The 19,170-nt window shown below is 42.9% G+C and overlaps 1 protein-coding gene across 2 annotated transcripts in view; it reads left to right on the top strand.

The window, feature by feature from the left end:
• LAPTM4B (lysosomal protein transmembrane 4 beta) overlaps positions 1–19,170 on the top strand; it is a 135,748-nt gene that overhangs the window by 51,639 nt on the left and 64,939 nt on the right. For both annotated transcript variants that reach the window (XM_045006112.1, XM_045006111.1), the window contains exons 3-4: positions 8,826–8,899; positions 9,918–10,040. In XM_045006112.1, the coding sequence (XP_044862047.1) occupies positions 8,826–8,899; positions 9,918–10,040 (197 nt within the window). The remainder of the gene's footprint in view (positions 1–8,825; positions 8,900–9,917; positions 10,041–19,170) is intronic.

Below are 19,170 nucleotides of genomic sequence, written 5' to 3'. Positions count from 1 at the left end.
AGACACAGTGCGGTTTCCGCAAAGAGCGTGGCACTGTGGACATGATCTTCGCAGTTCGTCAGCTCCAAGAGAAGTGTCAAGAGCAGAATTGTGAACTGTATACCATCTTCGTGGATCTTACCAAGGCTTTTGACACTGTCAGTCGCGAAGGTCTGTGGCGCATCATGTCGAAGTTTGGGTGCCCTGACAGATTCATCCTGATGGTACGTCAGTTCCACGACGGCATGACGGCTCGTGTTCTGGACGACGGAGAAGCTTCAGAGGCCTTTCCCGTCACAAACGGCGTCAAGCAAGGGTGTGTGTTGGCACCGACCCTGTTCAGCATAATGTTTTCAGCTATGCTGTCAGACGCCTTTCAGAACAGTTCCTTGGGAATCAGCCTGAGATACAGGACTGATGGGAAACTGTTCAACCTGCGAAGACTCCAGGCTGTCACCAAAGTAAAGGAGACTGTGCTAAGAGATCTTCTTTTTGCTGACGACTGTGCCCTGATCCTCAATGGCCAGCTGCATGTTCTGCACCTGCAATACTCCATTATCTGCCTGTACATGCAGGGTATGGCAAATTCCACTGGGTCCAGCCTCTGGTGGGCTGACTCAGAAGTTGATAGTGGTCCGAGGAAGCTGTAGGGACTGGATGTGAGTGGTCATGCCTAATGGCTAGAGTCAGGCATCTGGGGCCAGAGCTGGGTGCCAAGCCAACGATCAGAGCTAGAGAAGGAGTTAGATGCCAAGCCAGGGGTTGGGTAGGGCACAGAAACAGGGACCTGAAGTGTGTCAGGAAAGCAGGATCCAGGAATAGACAGGAGTCTGGGATAAGGACGACAGGAACCAGGCACAGGCAGAAAGGCAGGACTCGGAGTTTGGCAAGTAGGCAGGGTCTGTAGTAGCAACCAGCCAAGGATTCCTCTAATTGCTCAGACAACTTCACCTGTGACTCTTTCTGGTTTAAGTAGAACTTCCCAGCTAATCGGTGGGACTGGACATTTCACTCTATCAGGAACTTTATGGGTGGGGTCCTTTGCGCGCTAGAGCATTGGTCTGACTACTGCTTGGTGACCCACAGGCCCAGGTTTGAGGCCCATGATCCCTCACAGATCCAGATTAATTTATTTTACCAAAACCTTCTATCCTCTTACGGGGTGTAACGGGGTTCACTCACCTCTTGCAAGCATCCTTTTGGCCAAGTGCATGTACCTGCACACTTTCCTTCTGTGGTGTGTCTTCGATGGCTCAGCCCTCCCGCCGAGTCACACGCTGTATGATGAAAGCAAAGCAAAACCCCGTCCTGGGTACAAGTCCAACAAAGGTGTCTCTTAGTGTCCTCTCTAACGTCTCCTACAAGTTGTCCCTGCTCCAGGATAGAGCAGTGCCCCAGGGCTCCCTCCCTGGTGACAAAGGCTTCACCCTCTTAGGGCCTTTCTGGTCGCAGCTCTCCAGTTGGGCCGCTGTAGTTCAGTTCCCCTTCTGGAGTGCCTCAATGTCCAGACCACTTCCCCCAGTGACTGAAGGGGATTGTGGAGGGATCTGGGCCTGCCCACTACTCCAGCCCAGGGACCTTGTAGATAGCAACTGTCCACTGTGTCCCTTTATCTAAGTTGCACTGCTGCTCTAATTCCCCGGGCCACTTCCCTGCGGCCCTGTGCCATCTTCACCCTTACCTCAGGCCCTTGTCCTGATGGAGTCCCCGCAACCAGCTCAGGGATTCTTCTTGCTGTCGCTGGTTTCTGGCAGCAGTACCTCGTTGGAGGGCCTGCAGCTCGTCAGCCAGCCAGACACTATCCATGATCCGTCAGCTCTAGCAAGGAACGGGAGCTTACTCTGGCCCTGTGGTTCTTCTTATAGTGACCTTCTGGGCTCTGATTGGCTGTGTCCCACACAGCCACTCTAGGCAGCTTGGGGGACCCTCTCCACTGCCCTTTTCTGGGGCGGGAGTGGCAGGGCGACCAGGCCTCTAGCAGGGGGCCTCAGAGGATCTGATATACCCTGTCACATGGGGGGAAAAACACTTTTTTTCCTCCACTAATATTTGTGAGATTTTAAAAATTATTTTTTAAATAGTTGATAGGAAATCATCTTATCTTAAGTGATAGTTTTAAAACTAAGATCTATGTATCCATATTTCTGTAGCTACTTTCCTGCTGATTCATAAAACGATATTCTGGATCTGACTGATTGACTATTACACTAAACATTTCACTGCAATAAGGAGGAAGCTATTTTCATACACTAAGCAGATGGGACAAGGTGTATATATTGTAATACAGGTGCTTATTGTAAAAGGCCTAGGCCCTTGCATTGCTCTGGTTGAATGCCACAGGAATTTTCCCATTGACTTCAGTGTCTCCGAATGTGAAAATTAGAGAGAGCTTTCATCAGATCCTCTATTTTGTCACTTCAAATGACATATTAAAATGATGTTTATTTTCACACATTCTTTAAGGTTCATATGCCAAAAGTTAACTATTAGGGGCTTACTACTTTTTTAATGTGTTTTGATTGGGAAAAAAACCTTGTCTATAAATCTTTGTATATGATTGGGTTTAAGATAGTAAGGGCTATAACAGTTTCAAATGGAACCTAGCTGAAATTGACATATTAAAACTGACTATCTTGTCCTAATTCTTTGAGATTAACCTTGCAATGATTGCTATCAGTGTGTGGTTTATATAGCTGACATTAGAGGTCTGCCAGTGCTGGAGGCTTTAAAATAGTAATTCTGTTTTGTAATACCGTAGCTGTCAGACCAACTACATTTGGGATTTGCATCTAGATTTGAAAATCCTGTTTTCTCTGTGGCCTTCAGAGATGAATTCTAAAAGAGTAAAAGGATGGTTTGTAGGCTGAGTAACCTCACATCCATTTGAGAATAAATGAATGTGAAATGCTTCCTAATTACGAATGGACCTCGAGAATTCTCCTTTCAGTCTGTTCTTTTGCTTGCTTGGTTTGCATGCTTTATGAAGTACAGGCGGATAATTTAATTCATTTGCTATTCAAATTACTTTCAATCTCTGTTCAGAGAGAGGGTTTTTTAAATTTATGACTAGGATTGTTTAAACCTTGGTATTTTCTGTTTGAGATAAAGTACCCAGGAAAATATTCACATTAATATTCTCATCCCACTTTGCCCTTTTTTTACTGGTCTTGTTCAAAAGAAATGTTTCATATATTTGTTGCATGTTTCATATGCAAAACATGTACAATACATAGTATGTTTGAAAGCTACAAAATCCATCAATTGTTTTTTAGGGCCTTGCGTTCTGTTGTGTTTCAACCAACCTGTTTTTGTGAGTAAAATTTTGCATTCCAAAATCATTGCCTACTTGTTTGTTTGTTTTTTGTTTTTGTGTTTTGCTGGCAGTGAATTCTAGGTAGAAGTATGATAGACTTCTCATTTTTAGTATTTGAGACCACATTCTATTGTCAGCACAAAATTGCAGGCACAAGTTGTGGGTGCAAAATTGTTGTTTCACGCCTCCCAAAACAGAGGCCACATCACTGAAAATCAAGCCTTTAAGTTTCAGGTAGATACAGACCTGTCCACGATTAGTCATGAGGAGGGAAATCCTGGCTCTATTGAAGTCAGAGAGGGTTTTGTCATTGACTTCAATGGGGCTAGGTTTGTATCTTTTTGTATTTGTAGCTGGGCGTAAGTGTGGCTTATGGAGCACTTTCAAACTTGCATTTACAGTAGTTGAGAAAATTCCTGTTGCACTCAGGACAGTTTCTTCAGATGTTCTAACTTTGTAAACATCAGTATGACATAGTTGCTCCCAATGAATTGAGGAAACATTTATAAACTGTGGGATTGTGAAGGACTATTCCATGCTGGAGGGTCTGAAGTGAACAGGGGGAGGGTGGTGGTCACATGGCCAATTGAGGGTGATGTTTCTCCTTACTGTTTTGGAGACAGGAAAAGGATGTGATGGGAAAGGAACGTAATTTGGCAATCTGTAACGCTCTCACACACATTCCTGAGCTAAAAGTGACTGAGGGAAAACTTGAGGCCTCCTATTTGCACTTGAGATTGGCACTACTGGGTTCAGTAGACTGAGCCCTCAAGAGAAACATCCCTATTTCTAGGGACCTTGTGAACAGATAAGAATTTGCAAACTGGATCAGGGAGTGCTGGCGATGTGAGTGCTGCCCTGTGTACTTGTTTGGGGTTTTAAAGTCTGATATTCTGCATAAAGGGAATGGAAATACCTGTAAATAAACCTGAAATTCCAGAGGGTTTTGTTGGCTTAACTTGAGACTCCTGCTCAGTTTGCCTATCTCCACAGACCGTGACCCTGACATGTTAATAGCGCAACAGTTATGTTGCTTCTCCTGTCTTGTTACTAGTATTGCCGAACTGTTATAAATAAAACCTGTTATTTATTTATGTATTTTTTACTTATACAGTGCCATGTATGCACATGATACTTTACGAAGCAAATGAAGATGGAGGGTGAAATCCAGGCTCAGTGGAAGTAAATGGGAATTTTGCCATTGACTTCAGTGGGGTCATGACTTCACCCGTGTCTCTGCCCCAAAATGCTTACATGTCTAAGTTAAGATGAGAACAACAGAAAACTATTTAAATGGCTTCAAAATAGTAATATTAGCTGGAGTAAATAACCAGACTTGGTTTAAAGAAAAAACAACATCCCTATCCTTCACGTTCTCTCACCATTTTTTCTTCCTTCTTTCACTGGTGCTCTGTGCATAATCTTGGGCAGCTTCCAAGCAGTGGGTCTGTGATGACAAGGGAGCAGCAGTGCAGAAGATGCACACAGTTCAGAGCTTGGAGGAAAGGGGTACTGCTTTTGATGGCTGGAGTTACGCTTAACTGTGAGCCAGGGATGAGATCTAGGATTCCAGCAGGTGATGAGACAGTGGATTAGAGTTCTCAGTGGCTGTGTTGGATGCAAGCTCAAGGATTTGAGATTTTCCGTGTTAGCTGCCATCATCTGTTTACTTCTCCCTCTTCCCTGCACTTGTAGCACTATCTGCCACTCTCAGGCTTTTTTGCCCATCTTCAGGGTAAGCAACCTGTGATTGAGATAGGTAGTAAGACCAGGAGAGCGAGAGGGATGATTACTGAATTCAGGACCCTGAAGGAAGCTCCAGTCTCAGGGGCAGCCCTGCTCTGCACCTGGATTGCAAGCCTGTGCTTCCTGCAGGTGCTGTCCTTCCATTTTCTTTCCAATTTCCACTCCTGATCTCATTCCCAGGACTGATCATGTTGCAGGCTCTCTGGATGAATTAGGCTGAATATGTGCATTGTTGCTGTGTGCCATGACAGAACTCCTGGCAGGAATCTGCCAGCAGTCCTGGATAACATCAGCTGTGTCTTCTCCCTAAAGCAGGAAGTAAAGACAGTCAGAAAAATACGATCTAATTTAAAAAATTAAGGAGATTTCTTTTAAAATGCACTGATGGGTTCTCCTGCTGCTTGTATAAAAAAGGGCTCCAAAAATCTACTTTAGGTTGTCAATAATAAATATGACACTGAAACAGTACCAGTACGTCTCAGCTGATAATCACGAACACAATAGAATGTATTGCATGGTTAGTTACTATGAAAGAGCACTCAAGGTACTTGTTAATATGCTAACTATCTAGTTTTAATTCTAATTAATTTAAGCTGACAGAACTCAAAAGAGCTGATGAGCATTTGAATAAAAAAGAGCCTGCATGAGCCAACTAGGGCTTGACGTAGCTAGAGAGAGAGAGAGGGAGCGCGCAAGCACATCAGATCAAAGCAGAAGTGTCACATTTTATAACAGTTTCTGGGGCTCTGGCATTGAAATGACACTGATGTCACTAGTAGAACATCCTATCACAGTCCTATCACAGTGCTATCACAGTGCTACGTTGGTCATCAATTAAAACTAAAAACAATTTCTGCTCAAAACAATGAATGAGTGATTGGTCTTTGTGATGGAGTCTACAGGCCCCACAGTGAACCAGGGCTGGGAGTAGAGCAATACTGGGCCAGGGTGACCCCACCCCTCACCAGGTTCAGGGCATGCTCCCAGTGGACAGACAGTTTAAAAGGACCTTGGTTGGCCTAGGAAGGGGAAGGTGCTATTTGCTGCACCAGAAAGCAAGGCTGATGCTGAGAGCTATGTCAGCATTGGCAACAGCTTTGTAAAGGTTGCTCTAGGATTTGGATTCTCCACTCTTTGGGAGCTAAAAGCACTAAAAGAGATTAATTGATTGAATAGGATGCTGAAAGACTAAGGATTGTCCTCCTAAGCCAGCGACCGTCCTGCTCCAAACTGAGAAGCTCCAGACTGGTAGGAAGTGACCCAGGGGAAAACATAATTTGGGGTAGCTCAATAACTGGGCCAGATGGTTTGATAAACCCTTAGGGCCTTGGGTCAGGACCTAATAGAATGGGAAGGCTTGGGTCCACCTCTGGGGGAGCAATCTGAGCATGCGGGGTGTGGGGTTAAGGCTGTAGCTAGGGCGCCCTCTGGGACGACGAAGCTGGCAGAAACTGTATGACCACGCCCTGACCTCTGGTCATTGGACCTTCCTGCTACAGTCTTGAAAATGGATAAAGTGAATTGGCAGGGGATAGGTAAGAGCTTGTCCTGGGATATGGGCACTGCTGGATCCATATTGAAGAGTTTCAATAATGAAAGTCTGTGACTGATCTGATTCTTCTTTGATCAGGACAGGTGAGGAGCACTATCACCAAGTCTAAACCAATCCCTTTCCTTAGTTAGTGTATTCATACCAAGCTCAAAGTCGTTTTTAGTTTAAAGTCATGTATTCACTGTCATGGTACTGAGTAGTTTGTGTAGATGAGCAAAGGTAACAGCAAAAGGAGGAATGCGAGGTTGTGGTCCCTACTTAACATAGCCGTGTTTTGCTGGGTGCTTTTTTCTTCTTGAGTTAATCAGCATCTCTATAAATAAAATATACCCCATGGGTGAGTCAAGATCTCTAGGTATTGGGTTCTCTGTATGTCATATTCCTTCTTTCCAACCTTTGCTAGTGCCTCAGAAAAATGGATGCAATGTCCACACATTCCCCATCTTACATTTAAACTTTCTGTATTAAAGGTGGGCAAGTGAAAAAGTGAATCAAAAGGTATGGGACTAGGGAAGCAAAAGACAGATATCCTTCTTGAAACTCTCATCAAAACCTGTCAAGTTTCTAACAATTCTACTTGTGCCACCATTTCTGTTGTGCATGCACACACACACAAAAACACAGATCTTTTCAAGTAGTTTCTTCCCAAACTTCTGCTATTCATAAAAGCTATATCAGATACATATACATCTTAGTTTGTGTGGTGGCTTTGTTCTGAATGAGGGTTTTTAAGTTATTTCAGCTATAAGATGCCTTTGGCTGTTTTGCCTGGTTTTATAAAGTGCCTTTTCTTTTCTTTAAGTTGCCAGTGACCTTTGAGCATTGGTGTATTCATTATGACAAAAACAAGGAAGACAGTAGCTGTGTATTCATTTTGATTTCTTTTCAAGACCAATGTTAGCCTGGCCATCCTTTTCTGTTGCAAAACAGAATCTGAATTCCATAGGTAAAATCCTGGCCCGAGGGGAATCAGTTTTTGAGTTTGCTTGCATTTGTCATGAGCTGATCGTTCTTAGACTAGCTTGTGCCTCAGCATAGGCAACACATACTTCACTAATCAAGTGTTCTCAAACTTTTGAAAGCTGAGCCCCCACTTCAGGAAAATGAAATCGAGGGGGGAGGGATAGCTCAGTGGTTTGAGCATTGGCCTGCTAAACCCAGGGTTGTGAGTTCAGTCCTTGAGAGGGCCACTTAGGAATCTGGGGCAAAAATCAGTACTTGGTCCTGCTAGTGATGAGAGGGGGCTGGACTCAATGGCCTTTCAAGGTCCCTTCCAGTTCTAGGAGATAGGCCTTTATAAATAATTAAAAATTAATAATTAAATGGAGATATGCCTATGTATCTTAACGTGTACATCATCCATCACAGGATAGGCTATGCACATTTGGAAGGCTTTTTTAGCAATTATAATATCTACAGCAGGGGTGCCAAACTCATTTCATGTGGTAGGTCTGCCACTTGGCATTGGACACATTCAGCAAAAATAATTGAAATAGTAATAAAAATAAACCATGTTGATAAGTACTTACACTCACCCTTTGACTTATTGATATTTTCTTTTCTTCAACTTGCCAGGTTGGGGTATCTGCTCTCCAGCATTTTTCAGTGCCATTTTCCCTCGCCTCAACAAGTCTTTTTCTGTCAGACTTATGCCTCTCTAGTGCCTCTTAAACTCGACCAAGTGGTTCTATATCTGCACGTGAGGCTTGGCTTGATTGCTCTGCCAGAGCCTGAGATTAATGCATGCAGCAATTTACATGCATTTCATAGTCTAACACTAAACACTTTGTTATAAGTCCAATACCTATCTTAACCCTACCAACGCACAGGCGAAACAGACTGGTTTCCAGCAATGAATTTGTCAGTGCTTGGCCAAGGCCTAAAGCCTTGGAAAGAGCTGGCACTTGGTTTGCCACATCACAATGTGGACTCTGGATTGTGCAGACAAGCCCAAAGATTCATGGGAAGTCCTTGGGATGGATGAAATTGTTCTGTGGGCAGGATCCTGCCAGAAGGTTGTACGTCTGACACCCCTAGCTAAAGACATGCTTTAAAAAAAAAAAAAAAAAAGCCTGAGACAATGGAATGGTGTGTCAACACCTCCTGCCTTCCCACCTAGACTTTTGTCCACAGCGGCATGCAGTACACTGTGGGAAATGCTGCATTAGGCAGTTGGCAAAATAGCAAAACAGAGCTGCATATTTACCTGCGATCACTTTAATTTATCTATTTCAGATATGTGCATTGCCACTGCAATTTCTCTCCTAATGATTCTGATCTGTGCGATGGCTACATATGGAGCATATAAGGTAATCAATCAGATTAAACAAAAAGGTTGATCTTCATCCACCTGAATCATTCTGCCTATGAAACTCCTAACAGGCAGAAATTTAAAACCCTGTCTCCTAAGGTTTTGTTGTTGTTTGTTGTAAGATTTATATAACAATTTCATTTCTTCTGCGAGATTATAGGAAACCCCTAGGTTGTTGAGATCTGATTGTGTCAAGTGATGCCATGCTGATTGGGGGAGTGCAAGACTAAGGCTGTCTCTACACTACAGAACTTACAGTGGCACAGCTGTACCACTGCAGCTGTGCCACTGGAAGGTCTCCCTGTGTAGCCGCTCTGTGCCAGCAGGAGAGCTCTCCTGCCAGCATAATTAAACCACCCCTAGTGAGTGGCGGTAGCTATGTTGGCAGGAGAGCGTCTCCCACTGACATAGCGCTGGTCATGCCGGTGCTTTTGTCAGTGAACTTTTGTCGGTCAGGGTGTGTGTGTGTCATCCCCCCCTCCCCAGTCCCACACTCCTGACCAACAAAAGTTTTACCAACAAAAGTGCTAATGTAGACATAGCCTAAGATTCTCTAAATGTATTCATTGTCTGCAGCTTCAAATGTGAGATCTTTTAGTACATTATGGGCAAACTTTAAATATAAATGGCCAAATCTTGGTTTTTATAAAAGTGAATGGAATTTTTTCCCATTCACTTCTCTGGGACTGGGATAGGTCCCAAAGAATGCATTTATATTAATCCCACTCAAAAGTTTGGTATTTTAGGAAGCCAAGTCAGTATTGTGTGATTGATTGATTGATTTAAACCTGTTCCTGTACAAGTTCTCAGTAGACTCATACACTTTAATTTATCTCAGCTTTGCTGCCCAACATCTTTGGCTGCATATAATAATTTTAGCAGATTTAACAAGTAATTTCCCCCCTGGGAAACACAGTTAAAGAGTATTTCATTGCATTGTGTCAGTTGCACTGTGGATTTTTGAAACATAAGGAAATAATAGTTATGCTTTAACCTGCCACAATTTTTTTTTATAGCAACATGCAGCCTGGATCATCCCTTTCTTCTGTTACCAGATCTTTGACTTCGCCCTCAACACGCTGGTTGCCATCAGTGTGCTTGTTTATCCAAACACAATTCAAGACTATCTACGACAGCTGGTAAATCACTTGAAGTGAACAGTCATTTTCATTATCTAGAGAAAATTTTGGAAACGCATTTCATCCTGCAGTCTAATCCAAGGCTTTTCCACTGACTTCCTGGGCAGCCTTTGGCAAGTCATGCCCCCTCTCAGCCTTACTTTGTCAATCTGTAAAATGGGGTATTTGTTTACAAAACTGCCGCAAGGCATAAGCAGATTAAACGATTGCTTAGGGCCCCATGCAGCTCAAGGGGACCCCCGATTCGCTTTTTATTATGTGTTGGGGAGGCAGGGGGGCAAAATATTCCTTGGTAGGGCCCCAATGGGCTAGCACTGCCTCTGCTCATTTAATTACCTCACAGGAATGTTGGAAGGACTAATTAGTTAAAATATTTTTATACTGTCTTGAAGTTTTACATGGCTATATAAGTGCGAACATGATTAAAAGGCAGGGTTGCCTGAAATAACAGGAGACTGGATTTGATGACGGAAGCCACAAGCCAAATAGGGAGATATATCTGTAAGAGATCTAGAGAGAAGGAGGCGAGAGGAATGAGTGGTGTCTGGGTCGTTGTTAGGCTGATGCACAATTATCATTCCTCACCCAGAAGTTTCTGGAGGGCGTGGTGGTTTTGGGCATGCTCAATAGGTTCCCTGTAGCTGGACTCCTAGACTCCAGGGCAGCTGCTTTATAAAAGGACATGTGACCTGCGTGGATTGGGAGAGGCAAAGCAGGTTGTTTTCTCTAACTTTGAATCATTTTGCAGCTGTTGGTTAACTTTCCAACGCAAAAAAGCACATGCAGTGTTATAGAAAATTTTCCCTCACAATTTCCTCTAACTTCTTCTATTTTAATTGTATACCTTGAATGTTTGATTTTATCCAAATTGTCTTAGTTAAATTGTTTTCACCAATATAGTTCACCAACTTTATTCATTTATTTAACTGTGATGATGGGGAAAGAGTCATCTATATTTTGCTAGTCTCAGTTTTGTATTGTTCTTGTAACAGGGCTTTTCATTTATATACTGTGACAAAGTTCCTCCTCTGCCTTGGTGGGTCTTGCACTTATTGGCAAATTTGCTTGCCTCAGAGATTCATGGCAGCCCTCAGTTTGGCCACTTTTGCTAGTGGCTCAAACCTGCTATCCACTCAGCTAACCTCATCACTGGCCAGCATGGGGGAAACTGAGTACAATCCCCGCGTCCTACCTAGTGGTTTGGGAACATGCCAGATCCCTTTCCAATTTAGACCTTCCCTTCTGATGTGTCTCACAGACGAGGTCAACTCCTCCTGTGTCTGATTAGGAGCTGTGGGGGGGCGATGGGGGGAACCCAGGCCCACCCTCTACACCAGGTTCCAGCCCAGGGCCCTGTGGATAGCAGCTGTCTACAATGTTCCCTGTATCAGCTGCGTGATGGCACAACTCCCTGGGCTACTTCCCCATGGCCTTCCCCCAGCACCTTCTTCATCCTCAGTGCAGGATCTTCCTCCTGAAGCCTGATCATGCTTGAACTCTTCACTCCTCCAGCAGCACGCCTTCTCACTCCCTGCTCCTTGCACACGCCCCCTTACTAACTGGTGGGAGGTCCTTCTTAAACCAGGTGTCCTGATTAGCCTGCCTGCCATAATTGAGTCTAGAAAGTTCTTAATTGGCCTCAGCTGTCTTGATTACTCTAGGGCAGCCCCTGCTCTGGTCACTCAGGGAACAGAAAACTGTTCATCCAGTGGCCAGTATATTTGCCTTATACCAGACTCCTGTACCCCTCTGGTCTGGATCTGTCACAATACTTAATACTGATTGGTGAGTTAATTAGTTAGCTAACTAGAAAAAACAATGAGGAGTCCTTGTGGCACCTTAGAGACTAACAAAATTATTTGGGCATAAGTTTTCATGGGCTAGAACCAACTTCATTGAGTAATTCTACAGTCCGGCAGACAAGGAGAAAAAGACTGCATGGATTCCAGTTGGGGATTTCTGCAAGCAAGAGGAGAGAAGATATTGTTGCACTGCTTTTGACTCAGCAGACTGTATAGAATTGGTGAATAAAGACTAATTTGGGGGGAACTCAGTCTAAGCTTTTGGAACTCTGAGTTACTTCTCACTGTGTTTGTGTGGATTAACCTCTTTAGATTTACTGTTTCTTTTGTTTATATTTATGTATAACTGTGAAGATGATTGTGGATGATCAAATAGCCTGGTTATGTAGTAGAAATTATGCCTCTATTATTATTATTATTTTATTTATTATTTTTTTAACATTATAAGAGCTTATGAAGTTGGTATTTAATTCTTAAAAGTTCATTCCTTTTTGTTCTTGTACAGTCTTTGCTGAAAACCTTCAGTTGCTGTATTCTGAGTCACCATGTGCTTTTCTGTAGGAGTTGTGTTTAAGCACTAGGACAGTGGTTCTCAAACTTTTTTACTGGTGACCCATTTCACATAGCAAGCCTCTGACTGTGACCCCCCCCCTTATAAATTAAAAACACTTTTAAATATATTTAACACCATTATAAATGCTGGAGGCAAAGCTGGGTTTGGGGTGGAGGCTAACAGCTTGCAGCCCCCCCCATGTAATAACGTCGTGACCCCCTGAGGGGTCCCGACCCCCGGTTTGAGAAACCCTGCACTAAGAGAAGGTCAGTGAAGTAAGCTGTTGCCAACAAAAGGTTACAGGACTGGAAGGGGCACCTTGTGTCATTATGTTCCTAAACATCATTAGCATTATTTTGTGCTGGAGAAGGAATATATTGAGAGAAGCAGATGATTAGAGGATTGATACTGGATTCAGAATCATTGATTGAAATCAGCCCAGTTCAGTTATCATTATTTCATGACTATTTGGTTGCCTGTGTGAACGGACTTGGCGGTTTCAGCCCAGATTCTAGTTGGCAAGAGTTTGCATCACAAAAAGCAACTATTCCATTTGGCAACTTCATTGTTAGGTGTCTCAGGAGAAAGTCCAGAGGCAGAGGGCTTGTTGTTACTAGAAAATGTTATAGCAAAGTTTAACTGGCTGAACACTATTTGCCCTGATCTTTGCAAGACAGCCAGTCAGCCAGCATCATATGAGCCAATGTGCTTTTCAAACACACTAATGTTTTCTTGTGAAGACAAGACTTGAATGGGCTGACCTATCCTCACCCCACGAGTTGGCTCCTCCAGGTCAGGGTTGAGACAGAGTTACAGAGCACTGAGTGGAAACTTAGTTTGCATCTGTCTCACAAAGTTTACCTGGAAAAATTGAATTCAAATAGGCTTGGATATGAATTCTGTCATGTAGATGGAAAACTAGCTAGAGAACTGTAAATAAAGAATAATGAGAAGCAGCAGGCAGAGTAATGATAAACACTAGTGAATCAAGTCAATGAGAGTGGGATATGGCAGGAATCTTGCTGTCCTAAATATCCTCTGTAGTGATCTTGATGCAGGAGTAAACAGGCCATTCTAAAGAAATTCACAGATGAAATTACACTTGGAAGTGAAGTGAGGAATAAGTCAAAAGACAAATAGATTACAAACGTGGGTGGGAAATAAAATAAGATTCAGCTTGGAAAAATTGAAGTCAGTGCATCTGTGATAGAGGAAAAAATAATCCAAACCACAGATGCAATGGAGGGGAAGTACCTGGAGAGAGACATAATGATTGAGAAAAAAGACTGTCAAAGAGAGAAAGAAAGAACTTCTATCTGTTCTCCCTTTCTTTGATTTAAGAGAGACAAAGCTATTAATTGTATAGGTTATTTTACAGAAAAATGGATACCAAAGTGTTACAAACAATGACTATACATGCAATATGTTTGTCTTCTAAAATTATGTATCGGGGATGTGATTTTTGTGGATTGATAGGGTTTGGCAAACATGGTTAGGAAAAGGGGCATAGAATAGCCTGTTTAATCTGTGTTTTTTTTATTACAGTGTTGATTTTCGGCTCTCTGAATATTTTCATATCTGTTTTTGTGCATGTCTGGGTGAATGCAAGGGAACCCCTGTGGTCTTGGTGCATGCTTTGAAGTATTAGAGATGTAATTTGCCATGCTGGCAAATTATTCTCTTACAGAATTCCAGAAAACTAGCAGGGAACATACTTGTGCTTTTGCTGTTTTAATCACATTTTAGTTACAAAAGGATTTATTTGTCTACATTCCTAGAAATGACACTAATATTTTTAAAATTTTTTTTGGAAAGTATCTTCAGACTCTCTCCCCTCCTGAAGCGTCTAGTACTGCTCTTGGAGAGACAATACTGGACTAGATGGAGGATGGGTGTTTTACAGTGGGCAATTCCTACCTTTCCTCCACCTCCCAGCCACAAGAAAGTTTATTTCTCTTGCTTGATTTGCTACAGGTCTGGCTATAGATAAAAATGATAGGATAAAAAAACATACTGCCACATCATTTTTTAATCAAGCAGTCATACAGTCCAATAGACTACATTCAGTGGCTGTACCTCTGTTTGTATTGCTCTGGTGAATTGAAAGGTGTGGAACCTGCAGGTGCACAGGGCCCACTCTTGTGAGGTTCTTAGGACTCCAAGTTGCCACTCCCCTCAGATGAGGTCCAAAGTTTGTAGCTGGTTTGTGAGATTCTTCCCTGGCATCCCCCTCTGTGCCATTACCTATGGACAGTGCTTGCTTTTTAGGTTGCATTCAGTTTGACAGATATTCTGAGCCTGATTCTCATTTATAGTAAGGCCTCTCTCATAACTGCTCTGACAGCATAAAGGGTGACCTTAAAGTGGCAGTGAATTCATGCTCACTTTAATGTCACTTTACACAACCAGAGCAGAGAACAGGTACCTTAATATAAATGAGAATTAGGTTGTCTGTCGTATTCCTGCACAGGGAAGCGGCGCGGGCCAAGGGATGTGCTTGCCGCTGCTTCCCACTGCCTCCTGGACTGGCGAACCGCGGCCAATGGGAGCCGCAATTGGCCGAACCTGCGGATGCGGTAGGTAAACTAGCCAGCCCAGCCCGCCAGGGTACTTACCCTGGCAAGCCGCGAGCCAAAGGTTGCCTATCTCTGATATATAGACTGCGTACAGAGTTTGCTTCTGAGTAAGATACCACATGTGTTCATCCTAAGAGCCTTAATCACTGCCAGGTATGTCTTAGGTTAGCTTAAATAAGGTATTTTACACACACTGCCATCTAGTGGCTGAACAGTATAATACAGTTTAGCATTGCATCACATCTCCGCCTAAGTTTTACATCCCTAGCAATTAAGCTTTCATGCTCTGTCTGTGAAGTGTCTGGGAATCGTACTAGCTTTCTAATTATATGACTTGAACACATAACTTGGTTATCTGGCTATCTATTAGTTACAACAACTGGTTGTGGTTGGTTTGGAATCTTTGAGTCATTGTCTTGTTCTGATCCACCATCTTTAGAGTTGGCTCTGATTGTTCTTTCTGAGGAACAAACTAGCTATCAACTGTTCCTGCTGAATTCTCTGCTGTTGGTCTCAGCCGCATATGATCTGGGCAGTGAATTTTTTTTCTCCATGACAGCTGGAGTTGTCATCCTTGTTCTTTGTCCAGTTTGACACGAACACCGTCACCAGGTTCTAGACCTGGCATATGGCTAACTAAGCGATGTCTGTTGTAAAAGTGGGAGGAGGAGGAGGAGGGACAGGGCATGCTCGGGCAAAGGAGCAGAAAGAGGCAGGGGTCAGGGTTTGGGGGAAGAGGTGGAGTCGGGGAGGGGCCGGAGCTAAGCAGGGGTTGAGCACGCCCGAGCAAAGGAAAAAGCCAGTGCCTATGTGCTGAACTATATCCAGTAGCTTCTATTAGTGTTGATCTCTAACTCAGAAGAGCAAAGAATGGATTTTCCTGATGCAAGATTTTCTTGGCTGTCTGTACAGCTCTCTCAGCCTCTCCATTCACTTGTGGGTAATGTGGGCTACTAGTAAGATGATTAAAATCATATTTGTTGGGAATGACTTAAATTCTGCTGCAGTGAATTGTGGTCCATTGTTCTGAAATACCAGAGTGAGCAAAAGTGCACTTCAGTTTCTTGATAACACTGTGACATGTTATGTCTTTCAAGTACATTATTTCTGTATACCTGCAAGAATAGTCCACGATGACCAGGTAATGATGTCCTCTGAATTCACAAATCTGTAGTTACCACTACCAGAGACACTTTGGAAGAGGCTGTTATTAAAGATTCTTTGTGTTGGTCTTTTAGCTCTGCAACATTCACACATATATACTTTATTCTTTGTCCTTGCTGATGCCCAGTCACTACACTGACTTGACTGGCCTGTTCACAGTATTTAATTAATCTTTGATATCCTTCATGGATGAAATTTAGAATTTCTCCTCATTTCATTTGGAATTAGACTCCAGTTGCCTTTAATCATGAGTCCATTTGACTCACTTAATTGTCCACACACTGCAAAATAGTCTCTTGCTGCATTCTTAGTGTCCTTTAGATACTTGGGCCAGCCGGCCATAATGTAACTTTGAACTTCCTGAAGTTGCATGTCTGTCGATGTTGCTTTTTGTAGCTGGAGTAGTCTCTTTTCTGACACTGGTCTGCATGCATCCACATATGCTCTTGCCATCTTTGAGCTCACGGATAGTTGAAAGTGAATAAGGGCTTCATGGCAGTCTGCTGCTACCAGATTTTTCCCAGGAATGTATTTAGCAATTGGGTTAAAGCACATTAACCTTATCAATAAATGCTGGCATCGCAGCGATGCTTGAGCTGAGTTTTTTTCCATTGATGAGGGCTACAAGCATCTTATGGTCTGTTATCAGTAAAAGCAAATTCAGTCTACACAGAGATCTGTCAAAGTTCTGATATGTCCTCATGCTTGCCAGGCACTCCTTTCAATCTGTGCATATTGTGTGTGTGTGTGAGAGCACAAAATGCAGTTGGCTTTCACTGAGAGCCATGCTGTTGCAGCAATATACCACCTAGGTCATAGCTACATGCATCCACATTGATTGTTGTGGGTTTGTTCACAACATAGTAGTTTAGAACTGGAGCTGTGGAGATCATTTATCATACCTTTTTGAAGGCAATGTAGTGACTTGGCCCCCATAGCCAAGATGAGTTGGACTTTAACAATTCATTCAGTAGTTCGTCACTGAAGAAAGGTCATGTAGGTATTGACCAAGGTAATTTACCATCTCTGTTCTGATACATTAATTGGTGCATTGAATTCTCAAATTGCTTTTACTTTTTCAGGGCTAGGCCTGATTCTGTTTTTGTGTCTATCCCAAAATATCAATTTGGGGTAAGTTAAAAATCTATTTTTTCCTTGTTTAGCTTCAGTCCAGACTGAATGATTAGGCTTAGGACTTTGCGGATTGTGTTGCGTTCTTCCTTTGAAGATCCATGTGTCAGAATATCATCCATGAAAACTACAACTCCACTTGTGTTCATAAACAATTCTGCCATTTTTCTTTGGAAAATTTCAGATGAACCGGTAATCCCAAAAGGCAGTTTTCAAAAGCAAAATATCCCAAAGGATGTGATAAATGTAGTCAGTTTAGCACTTTCTTTGGCTAAAGGAATTTGCCAGAATCTGCATGAGTCATCCAGCTTAAAGTATATTGTCGCTCCTTTCACTTTGGGGAGGAAGTCATCCTGTATTGGGAGATTATATTTTTCTCACAACTGTTTCATTTTAAGTCTTCTAAGATCCACACAGATTCATATTTTCCCATTTTTATTTATAACTGGTACCATTATGGGCACACCGTGTTGTTGGCTCAGAGATTTTCTTGATTATGCCAATCCGCTCTATTCTCTTTAACTCCATTTCCGCTTTATGAAGTAATGGGATAGAAATCCTGTGAAGGGTATGTATGCTATATAGTTCAGCATTGTCTCTTAAGGTTCTTTGTACTGGATCTCCTTTCAAAAGTCCAATTTCAGCAAATATTCCATTGACTTCTTCCACCTTTCTCACTAGGCCCATCATGGCTGTCACCCTGTGGATGAGAAGCTTGTTGGTCTGTGGTCCTTTGATCACATACAATCTGAATACAGTCGAACCCATTTATCTCGACCTCGGTTAACTTGCCAATCGTATTAAGTCGACGTTTTAGAAGTGGAACCGCCAAATTCTCTCTTTGTCTTAGCATTTTCTCATCGGTTATGTCGGTTCTTTTATGTCGCCGTACCCTAATATCTCGAGCACAAAAGAGGGCCAAATTTGCCACTTAACGTCCGTTATCTCGATCCCCATGACCAATCGTGCGTCTTATATATTAGTATATAAATAAAAATGATCGTACTTGGTTCACTGCGCATGTGCTGAGTTCACGTAGCACGTGATCACGGTCCGTATGGTCGTTCACTCCCATGCCAGTTCACTCACTCTTGTTGATCTTGTCTGAAGGATAACATGCTGTAGCTATTCTGTTTATTTTTTCCCTTCTAAAAATGTCTGGAGGTGTTAAGAGAAAACTGGACAATCAGTCAATAGAGAAAAAGTATGAAATCATACTGCAGCTAGAAAAAGGAACAAAACCGGCAGACCTTAGTCGTCAGCATGGCATTCCAGCAAACACCATTTCAGGATGGAAAAAGAAGGCCGACGTGATAAAGCAAATGTACGAGAAGTCTGTCTTTGATCCAGCAAGAAAAAAACTTAGAGTGGCTGAGCACAAAGATGTCGACGATGCACTGTTTCAGTGGTTCACAAATACGCGAGCAACAAACCTTCCCATCAATGGTCCCTTGCTGATGGAGAAGGCGGACATCCTTGCTGCAAAGCTAGGACACCCTGACTTTAAAGCAAGTCAGGGGTGGCTGGATCGTTTCAAAAAGAGGCACAACATTGTCTTCAAAGCAATTTGTGGAAAGAGCGCTGCCGTTCAACAGGAACAAGTGGATTCATGGCTGAAGACTCAAATGCGCACAATTTTGGATACCTATGAGACTCGGAACATTTTTAATGCTGATGAAACTGGGGTGTTTTGGAAATGCCTTCCAGACAAGACTATGGCGTTTCGTGGGGAGGCTTGTCACGGTGGAAAAAAGTCGAAGGACCGACTTACAGTGCTAGTTGCTGCTAACATGGATGGAAGCCAAAAACTCCTGCTCTACGTTATAGGAAAGTCCAAGAATCCCAGATGCTTTAAGCAGACCAAAGTTCTCCAATGTGATTACGATGGCCAGCCAAGCGCCTGG

The sequence above is a fragment of the Mauremys mutica genome, chromosome 2, assembly GCF_020497125.1.
Source record: "Mauremys mutica isolate MM-2020 ecotype Southern chromosome 2, ASM2049712v1, whole genome shotgun sequence".
NCBI classification, from domain to species: domain Eukaryota; kingdom Metazoa; phylum Chordata; order Testudines; family Geoemydidae; genus Mauremys; species Mauremys mutica.
The sequence above is the reverse complement of the archived record's forward strand: the minus strand, read 5'-3'. Positions and strand labels throughout refer to the sequence as shown.